Source organism: Poecilia latipinna, unplaced genomic scaffold, assembly GCF_001443285.1.
Source record: "Poecilia latipinna isolate Pla-1442-1.1 unplaced genomic scaffold, P_latipinna-1.0 Scaffold2004, whole genome shotgun sequence".
Classification (NCBI taxonomy): Eukaryota; Metazoa; Chordata; class Actinopteri; order Cyprinodontiformes; family Poeciliidae; genus Poecilia; species Poecilia latipinna.
This window is the reverse complement of record NW_015114620.1, coordinates 67,425-78,699: the sequence shown is the minus strand read 5'-3', so window position 1 is coordinate 78,699 and position 11,275 is coordinate 67,425. Positions and strand designations below refer to the sequence as shown.

Sequence of the window (11,275 nt, the reverse complement as noted above, 5' to 3'; positions counted from 1 at the left end):
CAGTAAGGAAGCAACTCAAGACTTTTCTATTTGTTTTATTGTGGTGTGACTGAAACAATCTTAAACTTTTTATCAAGGTGGGATGGACCAATTGAAAAAACTTAACCAAATTTAATTAAAATTGTTGCTATACATGATTTGCCTCATCCTGTATTTTTTTTTATTTTTTATTTTTTGATGAATATTAGGAGTGAGTGAAATTCAGGCTAACCTGGAAGGGGAATAGAGATTTTAAGATTATTTTGGAATAAATATGGACTTAATTTAGAGTCCTTGCAGATTTGCTTTACACTTTAAATTATTTATAAATGTGTTTTATTATGAATAGTTTAGATCAGGTGTGCTCAAAGTCGGTCCTCGAGGGTCGGCATCCTGCATGAGTTAGTTCCCTCCCTGGTGGTGGTAACAACCTTCTCAGCAAGTCTTAAGTTTCCTTAGGCCTCTAATAAACCATCATTTGATCCAGGTGCGTTAAACCAGGGAGAGAACTAAAACACCCAGGATGCCGGCCCTCGAGGACCGACTTTGAACACCCCTGATTTAGATGATAATTGTTAGAACTAGTCGGAAAAAAAGTTACACATTTTGCTTTATTTCACATTTGGGAATTTAAACGTTAGACAAAAATATAATTTTTAAATGTCATACAACTGGTTTTGCGTGCTTTTGACTTATTTATATTTTGTTTTACTTTTGGGAAATTATGAAAATATATATCACACTGTGTATAATTAGTCTATAAAAACAACATGTTACTTTGAACAGATATTGGGATACTTTTGTGATCCAGTTTATTCAGAGGTATCGGTAAGTTGAAATACCCGATAAGGCCGCCAGGTGGCGGTGTAAAGCAACCTTGTGGCCTCTGCTAAGGAGAAGCTAAGCGGCGGTGCTTCAGCCCGAGCCTAGCCCAGCCCCCCCGCACACCAGACCGGCCTGCCTCAGCTCAACAGGGGAGGCAAGCGCGGCTGTTGCTGAAGCTCCTGCTCTCTCTGCTTGGATTCTACCACCCCTGGGGTCGGATGAACACCGTCTGGTCACTTTTTGTGACTTATTCTGGGATGTTGCTGCCACACACAGTCGTCCCGTGTTTTTTGTAGTTTTTATTAAAGCGCTGTCGGTTAACGGCAGCTCCGCCACAAAGCCGTCCAGCCTCCTCCTAGCCGACGTTGGCTAACTGTGACTAGCTTCCTGAGGACGAACGCATCATTACGAGTTAATCTCCGCTGACTCGTTTGGCGTAAGCCGCTTGGTCATAGCTGTTTATCTATAACTCTGTGACTAAAGTGGATGCTTTCAGTTGCCCACCCATGACTGCGGCGGATAGGGCAGCGTTTCGCGACGCGGGGTGTTCGGAAGATTGATTTTCAGTTAGCCTCGTTTGAGGAGCTTCGGGCTGCTTCGGGGGATGTTGGCGGCGGCGGTAGCAAAACAAGCTAACGTCGGTTGCTCCGTGTGAAGGAGGGGAGTGTAAGAAAGTGAGGCAACACTTCAAGCCCATCCGTGAGGAGCTTAATTTCCTTCATGTTTGGTTAAATTCCGGATTGGATGTCGCTGGGAGGATCCCGACAATTTTCAAGCAGAACCGGACACGGAATATACATCAGAAACAGATCGAAGGGATTATTTTTGTGCTTCTTCAGGTGGATTTCGGCCTCCTACTCTGGATCATTGGAGGAACAAATTAGGTGTTTTGACACTGACTTAACCTCCCTCTCCCGCTGCACCCTCTAATGCGGAGATCTTAGTAGCACCGGCATCCAAATCCCCTTAGGCGGCCGGACATGCTGAAGTGTATCCCCCTGTGGCGCTGCAATCGCCACGTCGAGTCGGTGGACAAGCGCCACTGCAACCTGCAGACTGTCCCCGATGAGATCTTTCGCTACAGCCGCAGTCTGGAGGAACTTCTCCTCGATGCCAACCAACTCAAAGAGCTACCAAAGGTATGCTTGGTGTCTTTGCGTGTTCATTCATTTACCACCGCTTCAGTTTCTCAGAGTTGTTCACGTGTTTAAAATCAGAGGTCACTTTGCAGGTGAAACAATCAGTGACACACCCCAGCAAATCACATGACATTTTCCTTACTTTCATCAGGTGGCTTATGTTTTGTTTGGTAAACTTTGACCATTTTGCCCTCTACATATGCATGGTTTTTACTCAAATTAGCATTCATACCCCTTGAACTTTGTCACAACTACCAACTGCTATATGTTTTGACTGGAGTTTGTGTTATAAAAAGGACAAAGTGGCACATAAAGTACAATGATTTTAATGCTTCAACACACCTCATTCAAGTAATTAGATCATTGGCAAGACTCTATAGAGCTTAACTACATTCTGATGAGATGATTCACCCATATTGGGCCAGAGAAGCCCTTTGATGGTGTTGTGGTTTAGATAAAAGCATAATTGTGTGCTAGGAGACCTAGTCAAAGACCAAACCTAAATTGTAATGCTTTCTGCTGAGCTGCAGCTTGTACTTGCTGCTGTAAAATATACATTTTAAGCTAAAAAAAAAAAAAAGAAAAACACTTTCTAGATGCACAAAAATAGTTTAGACAAAAGTTTGGCGGCGTTTTTATAGTGCCAAATAATTTAAAATTCCTATGAAAATTGCTGGAATTTGTAGGTTCTTATTGTATCATTTATTTTTGGTCAAACTTACCAAGAGCTATTCGGGTGTGTGTGGACCTGCATGTTGCAGATTCCTGACATTTCAGTCTTTTATACCTAATTGCCAGAAACTATGTCACCAGTGCAAATGGTGTTGCTTGGGTTACCTTCAGTTGAAATCTGAAGAAATATTTGTCTGTTGGCAACATTTTTTTTCTGTCCAAGACGATCTAAAAAGCAACAAAATAATCTTAAAAAACACCAAGATCTTGGCAAAAAAAAACAACCCAAAAAAACAGTAAAGCTTTCTAAAAACCAAAAATCTGAGACGACACTGAAAAATCTGTTTTCATTTGAATTCAAAAATACTTTATTTATCCCAAATTGATGATAAATGTTGAAACTCAATTTCCAAGTATCTTCATGTAGTTGTTGTGGATGGTGATGCTGTGGACACGAAGGAGCTCCAGTAGCAGACAGTCTGACAACAAATCTGAAGAGCCCTCTGACTTAAGACTGATGTATGACTGTCATGACCTGCTAACAGCTAAATATCCAGGCGGTAGAGATTATATAATTCCACAGTGACATTTTCTGGATGACACCATCAGTTGTTGACAAGCACTGCTAATCCACCTTATTTGCTTTTGCCACTCTTCTTCAAATATGGCTGTACGGTTAGAAAGAGACATTGGAGTCGGGAATATGATTGATAGCAGAAATAGTTTGGACTATTTCCTCCTTTTCTACTTCTCTGGGATTTGAAGTTGTAGTTCAGGTGTTACTTGAGCTTTTGAGAGGCTAACCAACTACTCCAAGCTGTAAAAACAATATCTTGTTGCCATGGTTATGTATCATAACAACAATCTGAAAGTAAGAGCAAAAAATGCTTCCAGCCTCACTAAGGGAATAATTGTCCAAAGATGCAACACCTCAACCAGAAAATGAATAGAAATCAATAAAAATAACAAATCAAAAGTTGAGTAAGAGCTACTGCAATATGCAGCCACATCCATAACAAACGCCTGTGAGTTTGGTGGCATGTCAAAGCCCTTGTATTTTCTGAGGTGGGATGTGTTATGAAAAGCTGATAACTCAAACTTCTCGCTTGAAAAAAGGAGCATTCTTCTCCCCCGAGGATGTTGAATATAATCATTTTTGATGTTTCTGACAAACCAAAGCAGCTGGTACGAATCTAACAGTGGATTGGGTTTTGTGTTATAGGCATGTGCGGAATGACGTGCAAAGCTTTCGCCACACACATCAATACAATTTGAAACATGTCAAAAGTTCTCTGTGCTCCATGCCAGTTTATTTTAAGAGAAGGCCTGCTGTTATGTCTGCATTCCCATAGCGTTACAGACTTTGGGAATGAAACAATTGTTTTTATTTAGTTCAGAGCATTGTTCACCTCCAGGACAATGCGCTGTCTGTGTTTGGGATCCGGCATGGAGGCTGAATGGACAGACTGGCCGGTTGCAGACCCTGCCACTCTCTCACATTTCATGGCTTTAGCTTTGTGCTGAAAGGGACAAGTGGCACATTTGCTAATGAAGATTGTTAACACTTTAAGGTCAGCTGAGTGTAAAACAAGTGTTGGCAAAGGACTCCCTTCTTTGAGTCCTTCACAAAGGAGCTGTTTTTTCTTCTTGTGGTAGACATTTATGACTGTTCATTCTTCTGTTCTGCAGATGTTTGGTCTCTGAAGCTTCAGCTTATTGCGCAAAAATTACACCAACGCTTAATTTAGTCTAGAGTCAACTGTAATAGTTTTGGTTTTTCTGTTTTTATTTAAGGAAGTTTGTAGACGTACATTAACAAACCTCCTTTTACAACCAGCCACATCTCATAAAAAACCTCCAAAGGAACACTGGAAACTTCCTGGACATTGATCCCGACGGTCTGTTTCCAGCTGTTGCTGTGGAATTTGATTGAAGTACTTTCACATAACACTTGCTTCCATGGATTTTACTACCTGTCCCGTTGTCAACACAGATGCAATACACACAAGGTATTTAGATATTCCAGACTGAAATTAATTACTTTTTTTACAGGGTGAGCCAAATGATGTTAGGATTTGATAGCTATTGACTTCCTCCTGCTCTTTTTCAAACTGAATTTGAAGGTTTATTTATATTTATGCCTCTCACAATAAATAGTCCCAGGTATTATTGCAATAAATTATATCATTTTTAGATAATTTTTGTCTAATGTACTATTAGTAATGGTATATTAATGCAAGAGCACCCTTTCAAAGATAAAAAAAAGAAAAATTGGCACTGAAACTGGAAAACATAATATCCAAAATAAACATAATAACCAAAACAAAAATAATTCAAACTGATTGTGAAGTCTCTGTAACCAAAATTTATCAATCATTCTCTTCAGATAGAGAAAATAGGCAAAAGATCCGGTTAGGACATTTGTAAAATAAAAGTGTAAACTAACTACTTAATACTGGGTATGAAATGTTTTCAGATTTTTAAAAATGGAATGATTTTCTTCAACAATTGTTCAGATGGGAGTTATGAAGCTTATTTTACTTGCTTTATTTAACCAATTGATTTATTGTTTATTTTGATAGGCTTTTTATTTTCACTTTTGTTTATTTTGCTTTTGCTACAGCTGGAAAGAAGGATTTCATTCATGTCAATCCTTCCTTAAAGTCTTGTCTTTTTACAGGTTCCATGTTTAAAGCCTTTATAGAAATACATGCCATAAAATTTGTTATAAACTTAAATCAGTTTGGTCCAAAATTGAGCTAATTTGGACATGTAAAATGTATTGAGTCCCTATACGGTACTTGGTCTAAAACCAAGTCGGTCGTCTGTAGGTCTGTCACGATAACGACTTCAGCTGGACGATAAATTTTTCCAGAAGTTATTGCGATAAGCGATAATACTGTTTTAGTATAATGGTAATGGCAAGATGATAATGCAAGAACACATTCTAAAAGATGAGTAAGCTTTCCATTTTAATGATCATTTAAGAGTTTAACTGTAAGACTTTTTACATATCCAAAAAAAATAAACAACAAATAAGATAAATTTTGAAGACTTTGTAAAAATAAATTGTCCTTCAAAAAAGAGACCAAAGTACCAAACTGAAGACTTTTATCTTTCAGTTTTTGGTAGAAAGAGGGAGAAAAAAAGAAATTATGCCAATGGAAATTATTGAGTTTGTTTTAATTTATCATGTAATTAATTGATTTATTGATCATTGTGACAGGCCTAGTCGTCCATAGAGTCTTTGTTTCCGGACTCTGTGACGTTCTAGCACGGACAGCTAACCAGCCTTGTCTCTGTGGAGAGCTTTCCTTTCTTTTTTTTTTTCAAACAGTGGATGTAAATTCACAGTGACAGACTGTCTTCTATGGTCTCAGGAAATGTGTAGCGTGCAGACACAAAGCGTATGGGTCCTCGGAGTTGGAGGGGCTGCAGCGTTGGGGGTCAGGCCCATGCAGAGTTTAGGGCACGAGTGCTGACTGTACAACGAGTGGCATTACCGTCACAAGCTCACTACAAAGCGCCTGAGTGCCTCTGCATAGCTGTGTGGCCCTTTACTGTGTCACTGTGCATTCCAGTCAGCGGTGAGCCCAGAGCCCCGGATATTTTTGGATGCCAACCCGACGTCCCTGTTTTGTTCATCAGCTCATCTTGCACGTGAACAAACCAGCATTATGTGGCGCTTGTCGGCTGCGCCTACACGTCGAACATATGTCACAGACGGCGACTTAGCCGGCTCACATACAAACCGTCTCTGCTCTGGGATGAATTCAGCAGTAGACTGACCAGTCAGGCAGGGACAGTTTCCATCAGAGGGGCAGGTTTGTTTCAAAAAATGCTGCCGTTGCATTTAAAAGGAAGTAAACTGGTGACTTGTTTTCAATGCATACAACAAAACGCAACAATGATGTAAGGTAGCAGTGTGGTTCTGTGGGTGGATTGTTCTAGATAGAGATGGCAAGGGTTTAACATGGTGAACAGATGGAGATTTAAACATCCTGATCGTTTCTTAGGTTTGCTCTGCCTCACCCCTGCTGCACTGCTTACTGACCTCAGATAATGCTGCTTAAATAATGTCTCCTTTTCTAAATATAAAACACTTGTAATCTAATTGAATGTTTTAACAACTACGTTGTGAAATGAAACTTTTATCAAGCTCTCAGATAGTTTGGTAAATAATCTGTGATTCTTTTCAGTAATTTTCTTATTTTGTACCGCTAAAGTCGAAAGTTATAATTTAGAGCCTAGATTAGGGGCTCTAAATTAGGGGTGATATGCACTTGGTTTTACACAATATTTTGTGTTAATATTGTGATAACTCTAAAAGTGTTGATAAGAACTATTGCTTCTCTTAGGTAACTGTGACGACATGATGCAGCAATCATGACCTCACAGCACAAATATGTGCTTGAAAAACAAACCCATTTGTAATGCGCTTCTTTAGGACACAAGTCAGATATAGAAGTGTGATTTGTGTCATATGTGCAAAATCTATATTTATTGGTACTTTCGTTATAAAAACAGTGGAGAAAATGATAAAACTAACAATCCTGACAATACAGACAATTTATTTTTTAGTTCATTAATTGTACAATAAATCACAATTCGTATAAGAAATGTATCACATTAAATGATAAAAAAATGCAATAAATACTTATCTATGTATATTAATATTAAAGAGCAGCAACATAGTATGTATTTAGGACACCCACCTTGTATGTCATACCACAGATTATGCTAAATAAGAAAGGCAGGAAATAACTTCAATGAACACACTGTGTTTAATCAAAGTAAGATCTGGATGTTGGATAATTAATTTCCTTTTCCAGCTGGGGACTGACCATTTCTTTACCTGTACCACCTGCCCAAACATTTCTAATAAAGAAACATTGACGGTATGTAAATGAAGTTAAAACTACTCTGTTTATTATTCCCAAAGGACACAATCATTTATTTGCAGTTAACTCGTAAATTTCAGCAGTTGATTTAGTGCAAAATACACAATTTAGGGCATGGATTTGTGTTCACATATATCCACGGAGGATTTCCACAAATATCTTTGACGTTTTGGAAAGAAGAGCTGTTTAACTGCTGCCCGCCCCGCTTGTCTTGTGCTTTCATTAACCATTTTTGTTATTGAGCGCCCTCTAAGTTTTTGGATGCTTTTGCAATTTAGCTCTACCTCAGAGATCATGTTGAGCAGAAGGAAATAATCTTTTTAGCCATTCCAAAGTCCCATGACGAGTTACAAAGAGATCCTTTCAACAGTTTGATCCACCTCCCTCCCTCTGCCCCCACATCCAGTGTATCCAGTGTCTCAGCTCTTCATGTTTCCCCTGTACTCTAACATGATTTAGGATTAGTTTTAAGGTTTTTTTTTTTATTAGTTTCTACTGAACCCGATTGTTTTTGAAGGAACCTTGTGGACTGCAGGTGCAGTAGCCTGCAGCTAAATCCAGCTTCAGCTCCAACATGGCCTCTACTAGCTTATCTACCTGCTCTTACCTTTTCTTTTGTTGATCAAGGAGCAAGCCCGCGTCGGGTGTGTCCACATGTGCCTTTGCGGAACAGGTTTTAGGTGTGTTTACTCAGTATTATTTCCACCAAAACGTCTGGGTGCGATTAAGGTTGAATGAACATTGCAGGTTTTCTCGCGTATTTGCCAGAACCAGAGCAGAACAGAAAGTGCCGTAATGAAGAGGCTTGTACAGTTTTGACACATTTCCTAGCAGCACCTTTAGATAAGATGGATGTGTGCATGATAAATAGGAAGGATGACTGTGCAGCCTGGTTAATCCTCAGCTGTCGGTACATTCTGCTGTCAGATCTGTGACTAAAGGGCAGATTAGGGCTTCACCTGGCCGTGAAAACGACTCCGATCGCCACGGTTCTGACCCCTGTGTTCGTGCCAGCATGCTCCAGCGTACTGCTTCCTCTGGGATCTACTTTCTATGGGTCCTTTTTTTCCCTCAACAAGATAAAAATCAGAGCGTTTTTTTTCTTCTTCTTAATTTAGTCTCTTGTGTGGGGTCAAGAATACATTCTGCACATGTCTTGCTATTGTTTACCCAAGCTTTGTCAAGTGTATTGAAATATGGCCAACAGCAGTCAGGATACAGAGGGACTGTTGCTATAATTTATCATTAACTTAAAATAGTTCTTGGTAGAACCAAGGTACTTCATGTTGAGCTCTCTCTCCAGTGACTAGCTGATCTAGGCTAATGCAGAAGACAAAGTGCACCTGTCACTACCCTCTCTGCAGTTAAAAACCACATATCTTATCTCTGTTCTCCTCCTCTTATCTTTTAGTAATACAATTTGAAACCAAAACTATTCTTGGTCAAGCTCCAGCAAAACACCTCTTTGTGTCACAATTTTTAAAAAATCCCTTCCTGTTGTTCCGATTGTGAGAAAACAACAAAAAAACAACTTCTGTAATCAACCAAAAGGAAGCAGATTGAGGACTGAAAGGTCCACGATCGAGCTGCAGCGAGAGAGATCTGTTTCTTTTAGATTCGAGAGCACATTCAGCAGGTTTCTTTGTCTGAACTGATGACCAGCTGGCCTCACATCCTGCCAGCCCCCTCCTCCCCTTAACAGGAGGGACAGACGGACTGAAAGGAGGTGCGTATGTGGATAGGAGATTTTATAGCACTGAAGGGGTTTTGGAGGAAGATTTCCAATGCAAACCATTGGATTAAAAAAAGTGATCTGGATTCATTTATCCATAATGTTCTGTTGCATTTGCCCATCCATGAACACTGGAGCTTGGCCTAACAACAAATGACCAGTTGACACATGCAGAATCAACTGGAGAGACGTAATGCCAATATCTATAAGAAAACATGTTTAATAATATGGATTATTTCCCCAGAAAATGGGTAAATGTGTGATTACTGAACTGTGAATAGGCAATGGTCACTGATGTTCTTTTTATGGAAAGATGTGTATTTTGGAGATTATACATTTTTGTCATTCTGCTTTTTGTAGAATAACACTGAGTAAATAACGTAGCTTTTTAGTTAGTTTTTGGTTGGGTGTCTGTTTGGGTAGAGCCAGTAGTTTACTGCTGAACAGAAAAGGCATTTATATGTTTCCAGTTGTAGGCTTAAATCAGCATTTCCTTATAAGAGTGAAGAGATCTTATTGGCGCTCTTTCTGCCAACTGACCATTAGTCTACAGCAACAGATGGGGGAGGGAGAATACCAGAGAAAACTTAAATTATTCTCACACTTTGTCTTCAATCTCATAAAAGGGATTTTAAAACATAAGAACCAGTTTTGAAACATTTTTAAACCTTAATATGACGTTCTGGCGTCTGCCAGTAGCAGGAATGGTTATTTCTTGACTGTAATGAAGATGAATCATATTTTTTTCTTTTGCTGACCTGTGTAAACTTGTCACCTCCCTTCCTTGTGCACTCTGGCCTGAGACGAAACCCTCAAAGGTAAACACAGAGGCAAAGCTGTAGTGAATAATTGATGGCTGGCTTGGCGGTGGCAGCTGTTTGCAGTAAGGTTGAGTTTGTGGCCTCTGGGTCACAGTGATAGGGTTAGAGACCTGTCTGCTAGAGTTTAGCACATGACAGAAAATACTGAACAAGATTCTTTCTTTTTCTTTTTGCTTCAATATTGTATTTATTTTTTACTTTTCGATCATCACAGAAAATTTCAAGTGCAATCTCTGTGTAATCGTTGATAGCGGTAACAACACTCCTTAGTGAAAATGTTTCTGAATAAAGAAAACTCAAGCTTGACTATTTTTAGCCATTTAACAATGAAGTAAGATGAATCACAAAAGTTATAGGAAGCAATCTGAATTAAATCTGCTGTTTATGTAAGACATGAGAAGACAAGAAAGCAAAACTATGCAAATAACAGTTCTGCTGTTTTTTATTTTCTCAAATACTGTTGGCATCTTTTTTATATTTTATTGTTTTTACAGAAATCAGAGTCAACTTAATCTCATGGAGCATTTCTAAAGAACGGTAATACAAACTTCAAGGATCTCTACCTACAGAGAACAGTTATTTACTCATTGGTTAGCGAGATAAATAATATCTTGTGAAGAATTTTGTTTCATTTTGCCCAAAAAATTACCTTAGTTTCTTTTTAACATTGATAAAGATGGAATGCTGGTGTTAATAAATATTCTTGCTGCTGCTAATCTTGAAATGTGGAGCAGCTGAATTCAGCCACCATGTTTGTTTGGACGAAGCTGCTGTTCTGGACCTTTTGGTCCTTTGAGGCTGATCCGTTTGGGTGCTGGTGTCCCTGCGGAGGAATAGGTCATCCAGGATGGCTTACAAACCAACCACAAACAAATGCTGCTCTTTATCTGCTGGCCGCAGACAATCATTGGAGGCCGTTATCGCTCCAAAACCTGATAGCCTTCACATCCTCAGGCTATACAACAGCACCACTGATTTTTAGATGAGTCATATTCTGTCACCTGTAGCTCTCTTATCTCTGTCCAATTTGCGTTTTACAATTGAATCCAGCTAACAGATACGACCCATTTAACAGGTTGTAGTGAAACTTGTAGCTGTTTCACTCAGTTCCCTCTTGATTTGCTTGATCTGCTTTTTTTTTTTTTTTTTTTTGTTTGTTTTTGGGGGAACTTTTCGCTCTGAGTCCTTCTCAAGGGTGGTTTTTTC

At 39.2% G+C, this 11,275-nt stretch overlaps 1 protein-coding gene across 19 annotated transcripts in view; it reads left to right on the top strand.

The window, feature by feature from the left end:
• Positions 1–900: 900 nt before the first annotated feature.
• Positions 901–11,275, top strand: part of scrib (scribble planar cell polarity protein) — a 76,908-nt gene continuing 66,533 nt past the window's right edge. For 9 of the 19 annotated variants that reach the window (XM_015016305.1, XM_015016304.1, XM_015016303.1 and 6 more), the window contains exon 1: positions 901–1,943. In XM_015016305.1, the coding sequence (XP_014871791.1) occupies positions 1,785–1,943 (159 nt within the window). In that variant the 5' untranslated portion in view covers positions 901–1,784. The remainder of the gene's footprint in view (positions 1,944–11,275) is intronic. The other 10 variants (XM_015016319.1, XM_015016317.1, XM_015016315.1 and 7 more) reach the window with 3 other exon arrangements.